Genomic DNA, 22,222 nt, shown 5'->3' with positions numbered 1-22,222 from the left:
TTACCTTTCACAATAAAAATAATATTCGCAGGTGAGTATTTCGCATTTTTGTGCTGACGTGCCCTCCGGTGTGTAATCATCCTTGAAGTCTCTTCTTTTGTAAAACTGAAAAATACAGGTTGAAAACTTTTCATATAAAGCATAAATCTCCCCGTTGTGTCGCTTGTTCAAGTAGCCTAAGGTTTCTCGTATGGCGTCGTATGGCGTCGTATGGCGTCAAGACGTAACGGGTTCATCACAGCCCTCTGAGGCTGGAGGGCGAACAACACCCACTGATGGTTGGTGAGAACCGCAGTTGTAGTGAGCGTTTCTCAACACACGACCACAAGGGGGCAACAATGAGCCCATTCCACACTCAAAAACAAACTTCGACTGAAAGCGACTCAAAGGGGAGATTCATGCTTTTTATCAGAAGTGTTTTCAAACTGTATTTTTCAGCTGTACAGTAGAGAAGACTATAGAAATGCTCCCAATCCAGGTGCATGTTAATAATCCTCTCTCTCTGGTGAAAAATTACCTTAAAAACAGTCTTTATGCTAAACTAAAGATCTAAGTTTTGTCAAGAAAGTGAATAAGAAGGCCATGCAGCTGAGCATGAAGAGGATGAGTGACATCACTATCTAAAGCACTGATTGTCAAATTAAAGCCATCTTACTCACCTGTCTGACAGACAAAAGGAAGTGTTGTTTCACAGAGTGCACTGTGCCATTTCCTATCATCCCCCATGGCTCCGCAGTGGTGAGAGGAATCAGGTGAAATGGCCCCGTTAGCGTATTCAGTTAATCCGTGTCCTACAGACCACATCCAGGACGACGACCCGGCCTTTCTCAGACCAATCCAGGTGTCTTTTGTCACACCACTGGCATCTGACGTGCTCACAAGGCTCCTCATGTCATCATGGCTTCTGACGGTGGCGAGGTCAGTGTACTTGTCTCTGCAGTAACTCTGGGCCTCGTCCCAAGTCTTAGCCATGTTTATTGGGTAGTACACTCGATGAAGGTTTGAACACAAAGCAACGCAACCTGCAGATGGACACCCACCAAAACACCAATAAAGCAGGAATTATGATTATAACATTTGAAAAAAAATTTGAAAGTGAATTTTTTAAAAATATTTTTAATATTTGTTTTTTAATTTCAGCATTTTACACAAAGACACTTACTTGAAGCTAGCAGCAAAATCCCCACATGGAGCATATTGTTTTCTAGCATAAAAGGATAAAAGTTATAATTATAAATTGACGTACAAATCAAACAAAATTCATGTCTCAAATGTTGAAATGTGTGTCGCTTTACAGTGATTCATTTGAACACTAGTGGATACTCCTAGTGCTGGTCCAAGCTTTTTTGAGGCTGTAAGTTGAATTTATTTTAGAGAACCGTGTTTAAAGAAAGATAATTTAGTTAAATAAATACTTAACAGTAAATTATTTAGAAGATTTTTCTTCTGCAGCTAAAATCGAATAAAGTACTAAATGCCTCCAGTGACTTTATTTCTATCTGTTACAGAGCAGCATCTGTAACACAATTAAAGAGTACCCCTGGAAGCATGTGAATGTATTCTAGAGCTGCAACGATTAGTCGATTAATTGATTAGTCGATTGACAGAAAATTAATCGGCAACTATTTTGATAATTGATTATTCGCTTAAATAATTTTTTTTTAAAGAATAAATACCCCCAAATTTTGTGGTTTATGCAATTTAAAGCTGAATACCGTTAGACTGCTGCAGTACAAAACAAAACGTGATGATGTCAATAACGGAAATGTGATGGGCATTTTTCCTGACATTTTATAGACCGAACAATTAATCGATTAATTGAGAATAATTGTTAGTCGCAGCCCTAATGCATTCTTTGACAAATTTGATACCTGCCCATGCTCCATAATAATGAAAAAAAAGAAAAATTTATGATCGAATGAATGAAAACATCTATATAACTCAGTTTCAGGCAGGATTTTAAAATATTGACATCATCGACTTCTCTAAAATCACTTTTTTATTGCCCCCAAAACATCAAATTTAAGATATTTTGTCTAAAATAAAATCAGATTTTAGAAATATTTCAAAATATCCAAATTATCCTTCTTACCTGATGCACAGATGTTTCCTCGTAAGAGATGAAGTGCACTTCTGCAGGTTGTTACCCTCTCTTTCTCTCACTCTTCACACACCTGTTTTGGTCGTTCCATAAAGCATGTTGACATTTGTCTTTATGGAAAAAAAATTTGCATTTGACTCATGCAAGGGCATATTTAAATGTCACAGAAATATTTGTGATTGTAGTTATGTAGCCTATGTACAGCCGGCTGACATAAATGTTATGTGTATGACCTGTTCTATAGATAGATAGATAGATAGATAGATAGATAGATAGATAGATAGATAAATAGATAGATGGACAGACAGACAGATAGATAGATAGATAGATAGATAGATAGATAGATAACAACCTTCGTCCACAGGATCTCTTTGTGTCCTGACAGAAATTGTCTTGTTTTTGCCTCCTTATTCTTTCTCTTCTATCTCTATTTATCCTCTGCCCACCTGTCTTCTGTCTCTTGTTTCAGCTGTGAGGTCAGCAACAAACCCTTTGCTCATTATCCTGCCCGTCAGACTTCAGAAAAACAGCCGCCAATAATCCACATACAGTCCCCTGTCCTTCTTTTCTAAATCTTGCCTCACACACATACACACACATATTGTATTCCAAGTCCCCTCTCCGTCACCCCAGAGGACCCCTTATATAAAGCTCTGTTTCCCCTCTTGTTGTTACTCCCCTTGTTTTCATCACCAGTGAAACATCCTTCTCTTTTGCTGTTCAGGTATGTGCTTTGACTCTTTCTAAACCAAGGTGTTTCTTCTTGTACGGTGCTGTGATTATTTGAAATATGTGACCACCCAGAAGCTGTGGTTTCTGTTTGGGCTTTTCTTTTTTTAAAGCAAAGTCTTCCATCATTTTTATCTGGCGCAATCTTTAAATGGCACTGCAATCGATAAGTAGTTATATAAAAACGTGCACACCATTGGGTTTGATTATTGTTTATGGACTGTGAACATTTTATACTACATTGTTGTTCGATGAATTTCAAGGCTGTAAAACGCTTTGCTTAAACGACTTTAAAGCTGCTATAATCAATATTTTTTATGATAACAGCGGAACAAATGTTATGTGAAGAGGGTTTCTCATAGTGATGAGCACAGAGGATTATCACCACAGTTCCTCTCAGCACTATACAGATGCTTTTCAGCATCTTCCAGCTCGTTGTTTTGATTTTCTGGCTCATGCACCTTTAAAGGAACAGTGCGTAACATTTCGGGGAATCTATTAGCAGAAATGTGATATACTGTTGATTTAAAAAAAGTAGGTTTTCTTTAGTGTATAATCACCTGAAAATAAGAATTGTTGCGTTTTTGTTTCCTTAGAATGAGCCGTTTATATCTACAGATGGCCGCCATGTTTCTACAGGAGCCCAGAACGGACAAACCAAACACTGGCTCTAGATAGGGCCATTCGCTTTTCACGTTTTCGTCAGCCTTCAAAGTTCTCCTACACGCTTGAGAAGTTTCAGTTGGTTGCAATCTGCAACCTCACCACTAGATGCTGCCAGATCCTACACACTGCACCTTTAATGTTTTGATTATCTATTACCCACTGTACGCTACCTGCCCATCACCAATCAATAGACACAAAGTTAGCAACTAGTGAGCATAGTGGAGCATTTAGCAGCTAAAGAGCCAGATATTTACCGCAGGAGTTGGTTGAGACCAAAATCGGAGCTAAAAGAAGAATGAATATTGGGACTTACATTCGCCAGGTGGCCAGAAACCTGACTCCAAATGAATGATAACGTTGCTCCGTGTCTACTGGACGTGTAAATGGCAGCAAGTTTGCCATATTAACTTGAAAACTGCTAATATGTCACTGTGTTCACAGCTTGTTTGCACTGCCTGCAAGTGCCCAAATGTTTAACATTTTAATACTGTAATAGTGAATAAATAACTGATTAAATCAAAGATGCAAATTGACAATGATTGATGAATGGCTGATTTTTTAGTCTGAACATCCTCAGATTTGTTTCCTTGTACAATGTCACAGACACTATATTCAGTATCTGCTTGTATCAGTTACTCATTCAAGCTATATCATGTTAAAGGTGCAGTGTGTAGGACCTGGCAGCATCTAGTGGTGAGGTTGCAGATTGCAACCAGCTTCTTTTGTGTGCCAAGCGAGTAGGAGAACTACGGTGGCTGGTGCGAAAACGTGAAAACGTGAAAACGCAAATGTCCCTCTCTAGAGCCAGTGTTCGGTTTATCCGTTCTGAGCTACTGTAGAAACATGGAGGCCGGCTCCATGAAGAGGACCTGCTCTCTATGTAGATATAAACGGCTCATTCTAAGGTAACGAAAACACAACGATTCTTATTTTTATGTGATTATACACTAAAAAAAACACAATTATTAATAGTATATTCCATTTCTGCTTTTCTATTGAGTAAAATATATAAATCAATTCAGTATTTGGCATCTTTGGAAACTTTGTGATTTCTACTAAATTACAATACAATTCAGGCGGGTGTTGATGATATTATCTCTCTGAAATTAGGAATGATCCCTCATGATAAGCTATTCTTGGTGCCCTCGGGCTCTCTGTCCATCTGTGTCGATCAGTTTGGCCAGAAACATTCAACGGTGAAGCAATGTGATGAATTCCTCTCCCAATCCCTCATCTGCTTTTTGTCCGTGTGCCCGTGTTTATTCAGATTCACATGCTCATGCTCTGAGATCTTGGCTAAAAACTAACTATGACAGGATCTGAGGGACTCGGGCAGCCCGCTTGATCTACCGTGTTAATACACTCAGAGACTGGCAGGGCTTCCAGTTGTTCATTGAAAATAATGTTTTGAGATTTGGTTCGATTGCTGGTGTGTCTACCAAGAAACCAGTTTGCACGGTTTAACTGCAGCTCATCAGATGGTTTTTACTTTGCACTAAATTTATAATAATGTAACAAGTCCCACTGAAATACATAGATAAGCTGCTGAAGTTACGATTAGGAATGATAGAATATTTATGGGGCTCCACATACATTTAAATATCCCCTCAGTTCAGTGAGACTGCGAGTAGATCAAATGATAATAGAGGACTTGGCTGGTGTTAATAGCAGCCAGCCGAACAGCTTAATCTCTCCATCCCACAGTCTCGCTTGTAGATTGCCTTTAGCTGGCTAATACCTCGCTCTTATCCAGGGTAACAGGACACTGCTCCGGCCTAATAGTCCTTCTGACCTCTTCTATTCCTAGATCATCCCTTTATCTTATTCTTTGAACAAAAGCACTGGCCTGCGTTGAGCGTGTAATGCATTCCCAGTGGCCGTCTCAGTAATCATGAAATTTGCTCACTATTTCATTTTTTTACATCAGCAGACTATTAAAGCTCAGTCATCTGGAGTGGCATGCAAACATATTAATTGATGGTCTAGTATTAAAATTAAATTCTCCACATCAGGAATTCAAGTTTTTATCTTATTTATGTGTGCATAGTCAAATGTTTAATATATCGCTAATCAATGTTTGGACTTTGGAACTTTTGCAGAACAGTGACCCCTGTGGCCACAAGTGGCAACTACAAAATACTAGCACAATTAATTTATCCCAACCTTTTTTCCAGTCAGTTGCTTTAAAGTAGGGATGCACCGATTCAACTTTTTAAGTCCCGATACAGATAGCGATACCTGGGCTTTGGGTATCGGCCGATACCGAGTACCGATCCAATACCAGTGTTTAATTAATAAGCTGTTTGCCTCACTGGGGTCATTCTTTTATGTGTAAGGAAACATCAGGCTGGCCTTACTTAATTACTTTCTTAACTTTGTAAAACAAAATGTAATAAATAAATACATAGATATACATTTATTGAATCGTTGTTTATTATTAAAATAATAAATCGTACACCACCAACTTGGCAAAAAAATCTTCAAAATTAACAGGAATTACAAATGAAGTGTAAACCTTTTTAATGCAGAAACAAATTGGTCAAAACTTGAACAGGAATTAAAATTTCCAGTATATAATGTACATAAACATAGAATTGAATTTACTAGATCGGCCCCATTATCACTGATATCCGATCCAGCTATTTGAGTCTGTATCGGTCCGATAACCGATCCGGTATCGGTGCATCCCTAGTATAGTATCCTCAATGTATTGAATGGAGTGAGGCTGCGTTTTATTGCTAATGGATTTATTATTTCAAAAGCTGCATAGTCCAGCTTTAAAGTTTGAGGGCTAACTCCAGTCAACGCATCACAACTGTACTTTGTTTGCTGCTAAATGTAATATCGGAAAAACCCATGTTATTGGCAAATTACCTTTCATATATTGGGCTAATGCTGTTGCATATTTATAACAGTATTGATTTTTTATATTTATGGTTTTCTCTCCAGTGTCGCCATGTCTGATTTAGAAGATCATGGGTGAGTCTATCCAGTCCTACCAGTTAACTTATTTCTCATATAAACTTTAATATAATAATATAATATAATATAATACATGAGCTTCTGTTTCACGGCATGTCTGATATATTCTTTCAATTCTTTTTTATTTAGAGGCCATCAGGAGGGTAAGGACATTCACTCATCCATTTAATAGAGCAGCAGTTTCATCGTTTCTCTCAACTCACTCGCCGTGTCGCTCTCTGTTTCTCCAGAAGAAGATGAGGAGCAGGGGGAGGGAGGTGAGTATGTGTTGTAGGTCTGTGTTGATTTAATCCACCTTCCCTTAGAAATAACACATTCAGATACGAGCTATAGCAGCAACCTGCCAGTAAAAGTGTTCCCATAGGAGAACTATCAAAATGTAAATATTGATTTATTGTTATCCATCCAGTGTTTACATACTTTTCCAGGAGGTTTGACTTTAAATTGAAATTTAACAGGAAACTTTAAACGTTAAATTCCCCCATGGTTATAAACAGTGGCCATGAACTGTGGGTTTTTAATGTATTAAAACGTCATTCAAATTAGGGTTTAACTTGGATTACTTTTTTCTCTGTTTGCAAATCTAACTGCTGTGAACTGATTCACTTTTTCTCTTTTTTTCCCCCTGTTATGTCAAAGAAGAACGTCCCAAATACAAGTAAGACTACATGGAAATACTAAACATCAAAAATATTGACAGATTTTACCACTAAATGCAGTGAAAATAATGTGATCGTATGTGTTATTTTACAGGCCGGTCACACAGCTCGCTGCCCCTAAGATCCCTGAGGGGGAGAGGGTTGACTTTGATGTATGTTCCTTCAAGGTTGTTGTTAATGGAACATTTACACCATTACAGCACCGGAAACAGGCATTCAAATAATCTTGACCTGTGTATCCACTGGTCCCTGGTATATATATGTAAATATATATATATAGGATATCCATAGGAAGAGGATGGAGAAAGATCTTCTGGAGCTGCAGACTCTGATTGATGTCCACTTTGAGCAGAGGAAGAAAGAGGAAGAGGAGCTGATTGGACTCAAGGACAGGATTGTAATGCATTTCCCATACTGATTAGTTAGTAGTTAGTTTCCCATGTATTTGAGAGAGAGTAATAGTGATTAAAGAGCCGTGTGTTAAAGTTGTTTCTGTTATAGGAGAGCCGCCGGGCAGAAAGAGCTGAGCAGCAGCGTGTGAGGGCTGAAAAAGAGCGGGACAGACAGACACGGATTGCGGTATTAACATTGTATTACATATGTTGTTTAATCCATGCATGTCAACGCTCTGCTCAATCACAATATTTCTATAAAAACACTATAAAAGAGCAATTGAAACTGCAGTAATCAGCTGAAGATGACTTCCTCAGGAGGAGAGACAGAGGAAAGAGGACGAGGAGGCGAAGAAGAGGGCCGAGGATGAGGCCAAGAAGAAGAAAGTGCTCTCCAACATGGGGGCTCACTTCGGAGGGTTCCTGGCCAAGGTCAGAATAATACATTTAAAGACAGGTGTGTCACTGTATACTATCAGAGTTCATGTGTGTCTGATAGGGGTGTAAGAAAATATCGATACACATGAGTATCGTGATATTATGTTGTGCGATACTGTATCGAAACACTATTGATTTTTAATTAGCCTCTTAAAAATCCAACAGCCTGCCGTCGGGCCCGGCTGCTATTTGATATTTCGGAGGTTGTAGCCGGCTCAGTTTTAAAGCTAGAGTGATGTTACTGACATTATAGGAAACTATAACCGAAGGAATCCATTGGTACCAGCAATGTCATACTAGCCTGTCGGGAAGGAGGTTAAATAACGCTCCAAAGTTATGCCAAATGTTGGCGAGGAAAAAACGGCATGGCAATTTTCACAGGGGTCCCTTGACCTCTGCCCTCAAGATATGTGAATGAAAATGGGTTCTATGGGTACCCACGAGTCTCCCCTTTACAGACATGCCCACTTTGTGATAATCACATGCAGTTTGGTGCAAAAACCATGCAGTTTTTTTGCATACAGTATAAATGTGTTATTTTTGCCTATTCTAAAATGGTGTATTTCTGGTGTGTTCTTTATACGATGACAGTTTTCCTAAAATTAAAATCGCAATATATGGCTTTGCATACCGTATAGAAATATATGAAATCGTTACCCATGCATCATGATACGTATCTTCCCAATACACAGGCCTAGTGTCGGATCCTCTTAGAGAGTGAGTTGTGTTTGTTTCCTGCAGGCAGAGCAGAGGCGAGGCAAGAGGCAAACTGCGAGGGAAATCAAGAAGAAGACTCTGGCAGAGAGACGCAAGCCACTGGCTATTGAGACCCTGAGAGAGGACGGCCTGAGGTCAGTTTAAGCTCCATTAAAGACGGACGCATTAACATTCATTACATTTTAAACCAGATCTATGTTGTAGGAATGCCAGGTAGTAAGCCAGGCACATACTTTTTAAAGCTGCTGCAAAAAAGGTGCATAAATCTGTCATCTCAACTTGTTAATCCTGCTGTGTTTTAGAGAGAGAGCCAAGGAGATGTGGGAATGTATCTACCAGCTGGAGTCAGAGAAATTCGACCTGACCGAGAAGACGAAGAGGCAGAAGTACGAGGTAAGCCATCTAGCAGAGAAAATACAAAACAGCTATTTTAAGAATGGCTAATTTGTGACGTCAGAATTCGTTTTTTTTTCAGATCAACGTCCTCCTGAACAGAATCCAACATGCTCAGAAATTGTGAGTCACTCTGCTGTAGTCAAAATCTACCATGACACGACCTTCACGCCCCACAAAGTAGAGGATAGTGCAGAGCTGCTTTGCATCGACTATGCAAACATAACCACAGATGGATGGCAACAGTCACGCTGTTGGTGTCGGTGTATATACAGGAAATGGCAAACTCACACCTCTTAAACATTTGTCACTTTATGCACAGGATGCAATCAGTCACACTGAACGCTGACTACAACTGATCATAATCTACTTTATATTTTTTTCTTGTCTCAATGCAGCAAAAAGGTCCACGGTAAGGGAAAGGTCGGAGGACGCTGGAAGTGAACTCACACATGATGAAACAAGAAGCTTCAGGACAAGATTACAGCAATTTTGAAGAGATTTTTGTGTGCCATTTATTGAAATACATCCAATTGCATCTGTAATTATTAAAATGTACTTATACATAACATTTTTCCAGTAGTAGTGTCATTCAAATTGGAAATCGGATTATTATTCTTGAAAAGTTCACAGCTACTACAACCAAAAATGAATCTGATAGGCTGGTTAACTTCCTTACGAAGGAAAAATAAATTCTGTCTGTAAGATCTTGACTGTCATTCTGTTGCATATTGTGAAGGTAAAGCTGTTGTCAATGGGAGCAGAGCAAATGAACCACCTTTACTTCCTCTGTGGTGTGAAAACAGCGTGGATGCCGTCACTCTTCCTCTCTTGCAAAGGGTCAAATTCAGCCTCCAGAGCAATGCTCGCCACTTTCTCTGCAAAGCCTGCTTCTTGCTCTTTGTTCAGATCCAAAATGTACCTGAGTGAAACACACAGACACACAAATGCAACTTAAATACATCGACCACATTACAGTTATTATTAACTTTTTATCAGATGGGAGCAAACATGAAGAAATCAGATACACAAAAGCAAATTGTGAATAAAAAACACAGCATAGTCAGTCACTGTACTCTTGGTGACTGTAGTGTCACCATGGTAACGAGCCCCGTTACTATAAAAACCCTCACTTGGCCAACTCCACGACGAGCACGGCGTCTGGTGCTGCAATCTGTCTCATCGTTGGGCCCAACTGGTGCGCGCAGCTTTAGAGCGTCGACAGGGAGGGAAACAAAAACACAGAAGTGAAACATGGTCAGCAGTCAGATCAGGAGTCTGCAGTCAAGATGGTGACGGGATCCTATTTTAGGTTAGGTTACTATTATTATATTATTAGTACTATTAGAGAATTGGAGAAAAGCAAGCTCTCACCTGGCAGAGAAGTAGATGGTGTTAAAGAAGTGGGAGTATTTCTGTTTTTCTGGCAGTTTGTAAAGTGAGTCCAAAGGCAGGAAGGTGACAGAGATCCCATTCAGACGCATCAAGTCTGGAGAGGATTTGAGAAAAATTCAGTGCAAGTTTCGTACACAGTTACTGTTTTCTGTGTGCTGAACATCAAAACAGGCTTCAGGAGGATGGGAAGTGATCCACCATACATACAAGTTCCCATTTACACTTCTTTAATGCATACACACATCTGCATTAAAACACACTGAAACAAGAAATTATGCAACATAATCAAACATAAACTGCCTGCTCGTGTTCAAAGCCATTTACCGTTAATGGTGACAGGTTTTCGGTCGGCCTCTGTGGATGGCTCCTCTGCCTCTGACTGAGAAGCAGTGGGGCAGCCCCGTCTGCTGGACAGGCACCGGAACAATTCCTGTACATTTGCAAAGGAGATATCCTGGGCTGTCTGTGGATGTGAGGAAAGGACGATACAGACATTAATATGTTCCTCGGCACATGCACAACTTACTGCAACTGTACGATAAAAGGATGTAGAGACACAACTGTAATCTAACACAGTGGTTCCCAACCTTTTTCATTGAGGAACTCCCTTTTCTATCATTGAGTAAACTGACGACCCCTGACTAAGTGACATATTTTATGGATATTTCGTATTATATTCATGCATAACAATAACAGCACAGAACTACTGATAAACTGTATAATTAACCCGAATAATGAAAGCAATAAATGCAGGAAGTTTGTATAAAATGAGCGATTTGGATGAATTTTGAGATTATTTCCTGTGAATATTGATAAGTTTTCCTGTTATTTTGAATACATTTACTTTTAATTATCTGTCTGTATTATTTATTCTAACAATCATGCCTACATAATACTTTTTTTCTTTTTTAGAAATTGTGAAGTGATCTCCCTGACAGTTTAGCCGCTGTTCTATTAGCTCTTTGGTTGTTTTAACTGCATACTTATCTAATGCAGGACGAAGGCAAAGGGTTTATATCCTAAATAATAAATCAATCTTTAAAAATAACATTCTTTTCCTTCACAGAAATTAATGAAATGCTGAGATATTGGCTAACTGCATATTTTTTTAAAAGTTGTCTTACACCCCTTAAAATCTAAAAGGCCTCGCGACCCCCTCAAAGTTTTGGGGGGCCCTTAGTGGGGTTGGGGACCCCCAGGTTGGGAACCAGTGATCTAACTAACATGTAATCCGTGCCTTTACTACTGTATATTTTACCTTGACGTGTTGCCCATTCTGTGTCTTCAGCAGGCTCTTGTCATCAGTCTCAATGCCAAAGGAGAGGTAAGGACTGGAAACGATGTCTCCCCAGTAGCCCCTGACAGCCACTTTGTCCCCTTTCTGTCCACACAAAGTTCCTCCATGTCATCTTATTGCTGCATTGTGTAGAAACAAAAAAAAAAAACAGACTAACACTCACCTGTTTGAACACTCTTGAAGAGAGCAAACTTGGATTGGTTATTTGGTAGACGCCTTCCCTCATTTCGAACGCCAGACCCCGTTCCCTCCATCGCGTGTATTGTTGTTTGTTGATGACGCCACACTGCAGATACAGAAAGAGTGTCCGTCCTTCAGTACAACATATAAGCCTCCAAATTTCTGTCCTTCTAAAAGATGGGCAAATTTAGGGAGTGTGTTTTAATCGACAAAGAAAGGAAAGCACAGAAAATATTCAAATACCCCTTTCTCGTGCAGTTTCATTGTGAGGTCCCAGTCGAAGCAGCTTTTCTTGGAGTCGTAGCGCGTCCCAAGGTGCTGCCTGACCCGATAATCCCAGACTCTGGACATCAAGATAGGGGCAGCACGCTCAGTTGAAGACGACGAAGGCCGAGGCTGCGTCCACAACTTAAATATTCTGGCCAGCTCATCTCGCTCCTTGAACTGTAGAGTATGAAAGTCTAGTTTCACATGGGTTCGACTGAGCAAAAGATCAATCAAGAGGCCTTAAAGAAACACAGAAGATAGGCTTGTTTTTACAAATGAGTGTACCTTGAGAAGAGTTGTGTTCAGACAGGGGTGCGTGGCGGTCTCCAGTGATTCAGTAACAGACAGAGAGAGCTGCGACGCTGCACGTCTCAGTGTCTCTTCCGTCTGGCTGCGGATCTCACCGTTCCCAAACACCTCCAGAAAAACCTCTGTCTTCTCTGAAAACAAAAATCACGGCAAAATAACTTAAATATTAAGAACAGATTTATCTTTATTTACTATTTATAAAGTTAATTCTTGAACATAAGCCCACACACCATTATTCCCCATGCTTTCCTTTGGCACTAGTGCCAGGTAGAGGAGCAGCAGCTGTCGAGCCACCACCTCCATGCTGTTTTCTATCACCCACACCTGCAGCAGTAGAGCAGAGAGAAGCAGCTCACAGTAGAGTAAATCAACTTGTTCTCAGTTCCTGACAGTTTAAGAGACAGAGAGGCTCACATGAAGGCTTTCTTCGCTCTGCAAACCAGAAATGGTCTTCAAAATATGTCGTGGATCTCCGCTGCCAACCAGTAAAACATTGATGTCGCCTTCGGGTCTCACAGGGCCTGGGCACCGGGAGAGAGAGAGAGCATACAGTAGTTCCAACACACCATAGGGCAGCGGTTCCCAACCTTTTTACTTAAGAGACCCCTTTTCTATCATTGAGTAAACTGACGACCCCTGACTAAGTGACATATTTTATGGATATCTCATATTATAATCAATGCATAACAATAACGGTACAGAACAACTGATAATTAACCCAAATAGTGAACAAAATAACTGCAGGAAGTTTGTTTACAACAAGCGATTTGGATGAAAGTTGAGCAGATTATTTCCTGTGAATATTGCATCAGAGATTAGTTTTCCTGTTATTTTATAATACAATTCTCTGCATTAAGTATTTTTTTTTAACAATCATACATACTTAAAAGGCCCTTATCCTGTATATGTCTTACATAATAATATATAATTTAAAATTTCATTTAGTTTTCTTCACAGAAATGAATGAAATGAAATTTTCCTGTATCTCTGCTGGCTTATTTTATATTAATATTAGGTTTGTTAAGTTTCTTTGTACCGAGAATGTTATTATTGGGGACGTTTTGTGAATGTTTGTTCTGTTGTTTCAAAATGAACAATAAACCAATAAATATAATATTGAAATATATAAATAAAATATATATAAAACTGTACTTACATTAAAGTACAATACAAAAGTAACAAAAATGGCTCATTATGCAAAATGAGTGTTTATTATGGATCATTGTTATCAATGCATTAACATGTAAGCAGTACTTGACTGTTGTAATTGGTCGAGGTGAAGCTAATTATGATGTGATGTGATGCAGGTGTGCAGGAGGACCTCGCATCCACGTGCACCTTAGAGGCTCTCTCACCCGCACTCAGCAGGTCGCGTGCAGGACTGAGGCCCCACCAGGTGATGCAGCCGGCGCCCTCTGACGCCCGTCCAACACTCATCCTGTAACAATGACCCAAAGAAAGACAAAGGAAGAAGAAGTACACCTGACTGTAAGTGTCTCACACCAACACTCACACCAGCTAACGCTAGCTGACAGTATTTGGTCAAAAGGGCACACAATGCTAGTTTATCAATGAAACTGTTATCTCTTACCTCAATGTGGTGATAAATGTCTACAAGCTGAGACCAGATATTATCAACTGAAACAAATAGTGATGGAGGAAAACTCACCTCAGAGGCTGACAACTGAGTGAAGTTGCAGCTAACAGTCTGAACAGAAAGTTTGAGTTCTGTTGCTAAGCAACAGTGTCTCCATGGGGAGGAGGAGGAGAAGACAGACGTCATCTACTGGTGATGATGTAGCTGGGTTTAGAGATAATTAGTATGTTTTTCTATTCTAACAATCATACATAATAGTTTTCTTTTTTTTTTTTTACAAATTGTGAAATGCTCTCCCTGACAGTTTAGCCACTGTTCTATTAGCTCTTTGGTTGTTTTAACTGCATACTTATCTAATGCAGGACGAAGGCAAAGGGTTTATATCCTAAATAATAATTCAAACTTTAAAAATATCATTCTTTTCATTCACAGAAATGAATGAAATGTGTGTGAAATGTCTTACACACCTTAAAATCAAAAAAGCCTCGCTACCCCCGCAAAGTTTTGGGGGGCCCTTAGTGGGGGTGTGGACCCCCAGGTTGGGAACCTGGGGATAATTACGGCGAAACGTTGTTGGATAACTTTATTATCCATAATACTCTTCTCTATCTAATAGCATTTTAGAATATCTCCTACAGTTTTTATATAATTACTTCTAACAGTTAAAAAGTGAGAACATCAACTTAATTTACAGTAAGAGAAGCATTGATGTGAAACTGATCATTGTGGGTTTATTTAAATTTGACAAGTCCCAGATCATTACAACAAGCATTTTTTCTGTTGCACCACATCACTACAAAAAGGGCAAAAAGGCCCAGTGTACATGCCATGACATGTAGAAGCCCTATCATGTCTCCAGAGTAACTTTTCAGAAATCCTTCCTTAAACGAAACATATTACAATTTGTGCATCCACATTTTCATAGGTCCATGCATGAGCCTACACCAAAGATGCACAAGTATACAAATACAAAGTAATAGTTGGTTTAACAGTATAAGGTAAATAGGGGATGCAGAGTAACAACCAAATATCAAAAATTGTCTGTAAATCACGTACACGCACACAAAAGTATCTTAAAAGGAACAAAATGGAAAACAGAACATGCGAGTTGAGAACACATCAGGATCAACAACATATGAGCAGTATTTGATACTCGAACAAGGTGCGACTTTAACGAGGTTTTGCTTTGATTGCCGCGTCAACTTCTTCCTCTGGCAGGAGAGTGTGCCACTGGGCTACTGGACGTCTGGGGTTGGCAAGCATTTCTGACCAGTGGCGCAGGCCAACGCCTGTAGCTCCGTAACCCATGAAGGTCTTTCCAATGGGGTCGTTGCTCCCAAGTTTATCGTAGTCAAACACTGTGATGACGACCTGCACTTTCTGAAAGACAAAAGAAACGTGTGATCAAATCATTCCCTATATCTATGACATTTCAGATTGACATCTGATATGAAGATGCAGCCTACCTGTATCTGCTCAAAGGGGACATCAAAGCTGAAACTCTCATTAAAGTAAGGATTGAGCGTGTTTTTCTTGACTGTAGTCTTTTTCTTCTTGATCCGTTTCCCATTTTGCTGCAGAACAATCTTCACATACGGGTCTTATGGAAGAGAAAAAGAGGGTGATATAGTTGTGTTTTGTTGTGTTTATTTGGGCCTCCTCGTGAGACTGAAGTCCAGCCCAGTTTTACGAGGAAATATGCAAATATCTGAAAGAATGATGATGAGGATTAATTACCTGATAAGCCACCAACATCCATTTTCTTCAGATTCTTTGCCTCCATGATGTTCACTGTCAGTTTTCCAGCAGTGGGTACATACCGCAAAGAAATGCAAACATCGCCCAGTTTTTCTTGCTGAAATGAAAATATATTACAGATTACCAGCATGCCCCATCATATTAAAATGAATACATCTTTCATAAAACTGCTGATTATCATGATTTCTTAATATTTAGAAGCAAGGCATAGAGTATACTATTAAGTAAATAATACCTCCTCCTTTTCACCACTCTCCACGTCTCTCCATTGTTGCATCGGCTGGCCCAAATCGACGCTGTTCATGGGAATCTTTATCTCGCCGATTATATCATGCTTGGAGAAACGGTCAAAGTCAAAAACTTGCAGCATCAAAGTCTTTCCGCCCAACTCTGCATACGGGATCTAGAAAGAGAGGTTATTACAGCATTAGGATGTACAATAGGTGAAGTTTTTTTTTGTTTATATGTAACAACATTTACAAATCCAGACAATAAAAAAGAGTGACAGGAGACGATTAAAAACATACTGCTTTGATATTTTGTTTGGGGAGGGATACCTTGACAGATGCCATTCAGGAAATGAAAGACTAAAGACGAGGGGAAGTAGAGACATAGGCCAAACTTCTGCCTCACGAGGGGTTAAAAAGTGACATGTCACCAACAACCTGGAACACCAACACAAGCTGCGACAGAGACACAAAGACGAGAAACAAACAAACAAAACACAGACAACATCAAGTCAACGAAGACACAATGTCAGGCACGTGGTACCTTGAAAATGAAAGTCTCGTTGAAAACGGGGCATAAATTCTTGCGTATAACTTTGGTCTCGTACTTCTTCTTTTTGTCTGGCAACAAAAAGACTTTGACGTAGGGGTCTGAGGTCCCCCCCATGTCCATAGCAGCGAGGTCCTGGGCCTGAAGGATGCCCACTATAAGCTTCAGAGGAAAGACAAGTGTCAGAATGATTATGAAAAGAGCGTATAAACTCCTTCCCGATAGTCATTTGTTGAGACCCTATATTCTAATCATTAATATAAATGATTTTGTTTTCAAACAGGACCTACCTGGGCATCTGTGAAGTTGTAGTCCAACGAGAACTCCAGCCTGCCCAACTTTTCCTGCTCTTTCTCCTCTTCCTCTCCTTCTTTCTTCACCTCGCCCTCCTGCCAGATAAAAACATCGGTGCGTTGGATATTCATCATGAAGATCTAGATCAGGTAAGATTATACAAATAATGTGTTACTTGAAATGACATACCTTCTCTCCAGCCTCTCCTTCGCCTTCCTTGTCCTTTTTGCGGCGACCCGTCTTCCTCTCCCTCACTTTCTTTGGCTTCTTCTTTTTCCCTAAGCACTTCTTGAAAAGACAGAAGATGCAGCACGCCACCAAAACCAGGACCACCACAACGATGGCTGCGACCGCCCACACGGGCACTGCAAAACGAAAAGGTGAATTCACTCATCAGTATTCGCTGTATGTATGCTTATTATGGCAGAAAGGAGTGGATGTCTGATCCCCATTTCGTTCACAATAGTAACATGATGTGGAGAAATCCTGTCCCCCAAACAACAACAACAAAAAACATGTATTTAAATCTAATCTTCAAGTAGACTTCTTAACTTTTAAACACTACCCTCTCCATCGAAGGCTTTGTAAAAGTCTTATGCGTCAGGATTTTCAAGAGGATTTAAATCTTTCACATCTTGAGATTACATCCACTTTCATAAATCAGTTTACTCCTATAATCTAAAACAGTTCCAACAATATTGTTGAACATAAACTCATTTTCCAAAGCTTGGAAACAGAACCAATGGCGTAATATCATCAAAATAAAATATGAAACTATTGAAATAAAATATGGTGCTTCTTACGACGGTGTTTTGGAGGGTTCTTATTAACATTTCTTGACCATACATTTTTTCAAGCACTTGATTATCTAGGGACGGTTTGCTGAGCATGCAAGTGCGTTTTGAGCAACACCCTTCTCCACAATCGGATAATAACACACTCTTAAGCTGGGAGTGGCCTTGTACAACCAGTCGCCAGCAGCACAGTTCATCATTAAGTGTCTTAACTCAAAGCGCCTCAGCAGTAGTTGTTAATTGAAGGGAAAAACAATTGTCATGCACTTTGCACACTGGGCATGAACATCGAAAATAGTTAATGACCAAGAAAACAAGCTCATATTCCTATAAAATCATTCTTTATACTGTTGAATATGTCAAAAACACCCAATACAACATCTTGAACCTTTAAGAAAGCTACACTGGTCAATACAATATGTAATATTATTTCTATATCATAATATCAATTCTATACAGGGGTGGATTTTCTCTTTCAATAACCAAAAATATAGTTTATTTCGACAAGTAAATTAAAGGAACAGTGTGTAACATTTAGGGAGATCTATTAGCAGAAATATAATATAATATTCATAACTATGTTTTCATTAGTATGTAATCACTTGAAACTAAGAATTGTTGTGTTTTTGTTAGCTTAGAATGAGCCGTTTATATCTACATAGGGAGCGGGTCCTCTTCATGGAGTCCGTCATGTTTCTAGAGTAGCCCAGAACGGACAAACCAAACACTGGCTCTAGCGTTTTTTACGTTACTTGAAGGCCACCGTAGTTCTCCAACATGCTTGTGAAACAGCGGAAACGTGAGCCACAAAGTGCAAAACTGTGGTACCGCCAGCCACCATCTGACTTCTGTTGCTCCTAAAGTAGTGTTATTATGGTAAGGATGGCCTCTGAGCGAGGCGAACGACGCTACCACGGTTTTGCTCTCTGCGGCTCACGTTACCGCAGTCTTGGAAACGGAACAGTGAGCAGAGGGGTACTCAGTTGGTTGCAATCTTCAACCACACCATTAGATGCCACCAAATCCTCCACACTGTACCTCAAAGTTATGAAATTGAACTTCTAGAAGCGGCTTACTTGGCAGATGACCAAGTTCATTCATGAACTTCTCCTTCATGTGGTTGTAGTCGTGGCCGGGGTGATGTTCTGTATGCGGGTGCTCATGGTGTTCTGAATGGGAGTGCTCATGGTGAGCCGGCTCTGTTGCTTCCTCTGATTTTGGTTCTGACGGCTCCGCAGCCCTCCGGGCCCGGACCCCGTCACCGGCCAGCCTCATGTCAGCTGTCAAAACAGCAGAATCAGTGCAGTTACTGTCGGTTTGTCATGCTGGCTCCTACAGTGAGAGATAACACAACTTCGTATGCGCGCTGTGTAATCCCTACGTCCACACGTTGCAGTACAGTTCAAGAGCATAGAACATCTCTAAGCCAGATGCTCAACATGGCTGACCCTAATCCCTCTGTTACTCTCATTCTCTCTTTCACCTCCCCCGCCCCATAACCCACGCTTTCACTCCCCCGTTTGCCCCATCCCCATTTTTCTCCATCACTGTCACTGCATGTAACTGGATTAAACTGTGGGGCCACAATATTAATCCAAATTCCAAAAAGCTTAAATAAATAGGGGTTGGTCTCCTCCCTCAATTTTCCTCCCTACGAGAGTTTTCTGTTTATTAAGGCATTTCAAAGGAAGTCAAGTGAACTATGGTCAAATATTTATTTCTAGTTTTCACGAATATTTATACCCATTCTATTAAAGCTGCAACGGTTTATCAATTAGTTGTCAACTATTTCATTAATCAGCATCTATTTTGATAATTAATTAAGTTTGAGTCAAATTTCTCTGATTGCAGCTTCTTAAATGTGAATATTTTCTGGTTTCTTTACTCCTCCATGACAGTAAACTGAATATCTTTGAGTTGTGGACAAAATAAGACATTAGAGGACGTCGTCTTGGGCTTCGGGAAACACTGATCGACATTTTTCAACAACTAATTGATTAATTGAGAAAATAAATCAACAATGAAAATAATGGTTAGTTGCAGCCCTACATATTATTTAAAATAAGAAAAATACTTATTTTTTTTAATATAATGTACATTCATAAATGTTTTTGTTAGCATCACAGAACTTTCTTTTTGTCTAGTTGCAGCTGATTTTCAATAGAGGAAGATTCTGACTGAAATTAAAAGATTATTGGCATCTATTCACATTTATAGGTAACTTATCAGCCGTTTATTAGGGGTGATGATTTTGTTGAGATTCATAGGAAACTACAGGCAAATTATTCACATCAAAAGAACCAGTCAAGAGGTTAACCAGTCCTTTAAGTGGGTATGTTCAAAACCAAATTAGATTTGATCATTAAAAAAAAACAGAATAATAATAATAATACAATTTCTAGCTTTTTCTCAAAGTGTAATTGCAATGTGGTGCTCTTAATCATAACAGAAATGTTTGAAATCGTATGCATATGTATCTTACCTGTTGATATGTCCCTTTAATCCCCTCTATGCCGACAGAGCTTTTGGAGCAACTTTTAGTTCAAGGTGAATTTCTTGTTGCTTCCCCTTTGGCCTGTTGTAGCCCTCACACACCCATCGTTCCTTCGGTACGCTGCTGGCTCTGACTGGAAAGCTCCCTGCAACCCTTTCCATCAAAGCTAAAGCGCTGGCAAATCACTAGAGCAGTGTTGTGATTTAATCCCCCTCACCCCTCCTCCCGATATTAGAATACTGACAACACATCTGTTGCTGTAGGTCTTCGAACAAACATGCACAAAGAGCAACAGTCACCTTTTCTTGTATTACTACTCAACTGTTAAAACTTTCACACACTTTGATTAATTTAAGGCTTCTCCTTGTTGAGTAGAAGTGCCCGTTCATTAGACTGATGAAACATGGCAGTGGTGGTTGTGTTTATCCATTGGATTGAAGAGATTGTAGTGCATCCAGCCCTTCACTAATCCCCCTCAGCATAGCTGTCCTCGCAGTCAGTCGTCAATCTACCAACAACTTTCACTGAGAGTGGATATTCCACCCTGCCCATCCCTTGGCTTACCATTTAACTGTACAAAACACATACCCGTATTTAGAGCGCTGTGAACAGTAATCCCCAGGCATGGTGCCACGCGTTTGCACTGCTACATCTGGAGATCTCAGTGGCTCACATCCAGCATGCAACAGCCTCCTCTAATAGATAACTAACTAAACTGCAGAAGGAAACACACTGGAAAAAAACACTGACACAGGAACAAAAAAAGAATATTGTTATTGCAGGGCTGTTGTACTTGGTTGCATTATTTTCCCCCTGTAGTCAGTAAGAGAAGAGTGTCAACACAGGGCTTTTGTTGTCAGTGAGGTCAGCTAATTAACAGGACCCTTTTTTTCCAACATGAGGGCACTCCTCTAGATTCTCAAAGTGGGGGCCCCCAGGGGTCCGTGGCACTCTGTCAGGAGGTCTGCGAAATAATTTGATATAAATTATAAAATTGTGCTGTATCATTAAAAAGTACATATCTACAGATGGGGACCATTTGCGCCAATAAAACAAGCATATTGTGTCTATTACTACCACCCACGTTAGCTTTGGGCCAATAGAAACTCAGATGATTGTGACACATCAAGTCAATCTGTCAGAATCAGTCACTTCACTCAGGGTGCAACGAATCGTCCACATCGTCAAGTGGCGCTAAGCCCAAACTAGCTAAATTGAGAAAATATGATGACAATTATATCGAGCGACAGACATCAGATTCAAAGCGCCCAGAATATCAGGGCAAAACAAAGTGGTATTTACAGGATTCAAAAATGAATTTCTGTTTATCACTATCAAACAGGTCTGAAGTATTTAGGTTGAAAAGTTTTAGAATACAAATTGCTCCAATGGCATCTAAGAATACAAATGGTACAAAGCATTATACTTAATTGGTGTTACAATTATGAGGGGGTCCTTCGACAATTTTCTCCCCTTTAAGGGGTCCCTGGCCCCAAAAAGTTTGAGAACCCCTGCTCTAGATTAAAGATGTAGAAATACTATACAAAATACAAGAGACTATTTTAAATTGTACCCTAATGATGTTTTTGTAAACACTGTTTACAGAGAACTGATTTGATCCAGATCAATCAAGAAATGGAGAATTGTTCCAATATTTTGTTCCACAACTGTACAATATTCCTATCATTTATCTTGGGTGTGTTGCAGCACTGCATCTCTGAATTGCAACTGAAACACTAACCGACTACTACGCCTGGCTATGATGCACTTTGTTGACACACTTCTCCAACTGAATCTTATCTTTGCTGAAACATGTCATTTACTAAGAAGCAGCATGGTCATTTTTAACCACAAGCTGTCTGGCAGCCTAATGTTAAACATTAAGCTCCCACCCAACAGTGACTAAGCAAAGTCCCACTGTTATCTTTACAGTGTTCTATAGGGACAGACATGACATTAGGGAAAGTACAGAAAATGCATTTA

At 39.7% G+C, this 22,222-nt stretch overlaps 3 protein-coding genes and 1 long non-coding RNA gene across 7 annotated transcripts; 2 read left to right on the top strand and 2 right to left on the bottom strand.

The window, feature by feature from the left end:
* The first annotated feature begins 6,713 nt into the window (after positions 1–6,713).
* On the top strand, positions 6,714–9,605 carry LOC141758236 (troponin T, slow skeletal muscle-like). Of its 2 annotated transcripts, none has more exons than XM_074619441.1 (10): positions 6,714–6,735; positions 7,121–7,136; positions 7,232–7,289; positions 7,418–7,534; positions 7,639–7,716; positions 7,848–7,961; positions 8,709–8,818; positions 8,987–9,077; positions 9,160–9,200; positions 9,476–9,605. In XM_074619441.1, the coding sequence occupies exons 4-10, from the start codon at positions 7,436–7,438 to the stop codon at positions 9,519–9,521; spliced, it is 579 nt and encodes a 192-aa protein (XP_074475542.1). In that variant the 5' UTR covers positions 6,714–6,735; positions 7,121–7,136; positions 7,232–7,289; positions 7,418–7,435; the 3' UTR covers positions 9,522–9,605. The 2 variants fall into 2 exon arrangements, with proteins under 2 accessions (XP_074475542.1, XP_074475544.1); XM_074619443.1 differs by having other exon boundaries at positions 6,719–6,735; positions 7,232–7,304.
* Positions 9,568–14,269, bottom strand: dnaaf3l (dynein axonemal assembly factor 3 like). 2 transcript variants are annotated; one of them, XM_074619437.1, is made up of 12 exons: positions 14,195–14,269; positions 13,881–13,963; positions 12,940–13,046; positions 12,756–12,849; positions 12,502–12,656; positions 12,193–12,393; positions 11,933–12,055; positions 11,731–11,853; positions 10,797–10,935; positions 10,452–10,566; positions 10,211–10,285; positions 9,568–9,999 (listed from the first exon to the last, which is right to left on the bottom strand). In XM_074619437.1, the coding sequence occupies exons 2-12, from the start codon at positions 13,960–13,962 to the stop codon at positions 9,858–9,860; spliced, it is 1,356 nt and encodes a 451-aa protein (XP_074475538.1). In that variant the 5' UTR covers position 13,963; positions 14,195–14,269; the 3' UTR covers positions 9,568–9,857. The 2 variants fall into 2 exon arrangements, with proteins under 2 accessions (XP_074475538.1, XP_074475539.1); XM_074619438.1 differs by having other exon boundaries at positions 14,117–14,245.
* On the top strand, positions 13,875–18,793 carry LOC141758239 (uncharacterized). Its single transcript, XR_012591840.1, has 3 exons — positions 13,875–14,013; positions 16,941–17,100; positions 17,235–18,793. It is a non-coding gene; the product is annotated as an uncharacterized LOC141758239 (long non-coding RNA).
* Positions 14,841–22,179, bottom strand: syt5b (synaptotagmin Vb). 2 transcript variants are annotated; one of them, XM_074619440.1, is made up of 9 exons: positions 20,228–22,179; positions 18,822–19,077; positions 17,141–17,316; positions 16,948–17,046; positions 16,652–16,819; positions 16,116–16,283; positions 15,860–15,977; positions 15,589–15,722; positions 14,841–15,502 (listed from the first exon to the last, which is right to left on the bottom strand). In XM_074619440.1, exons 2-9 carry the CDS (start codon positions 19,018–19,020, stop codon positions 15,293–15,295), a joined length of 1,272 nt encoding a protein of 423 aa, XP_074475541.1. In that variant the 5' UTR covers positions 19,021–19,077; positions 20,228–22,179; the 3' UTR covers positions 14,841–15,292. The 2 variants fall into 2 exon arrangements, with proteins under 2 accessions (XP_074475541.1, XP_074475540.1); XM_074619439.1 differs by having other exon boundaries at positions 18,822–19,025.
* Between the last annotated feature and the right edge of the window lie 43 nt (positions 22,180–22,222).

Source organism: Sebastes fasciatus, chromosome 20 (genome assembly GCF_043250625.1).
Source record: "Sebastes fasciatus isolate fSebFas1 chromosome 20, fSebFas1.pri, whole genome shotgun sequence".
Lineage (NCBI taxonomy): Eukaryota > Metazoa > Chordata > Actinopteri > Perciformes > Sebastidae > Sebastes > Sebastes fasciatus.
This window is presented reverse-complemented; position numbering and strand designations above follow the sequence as displayed.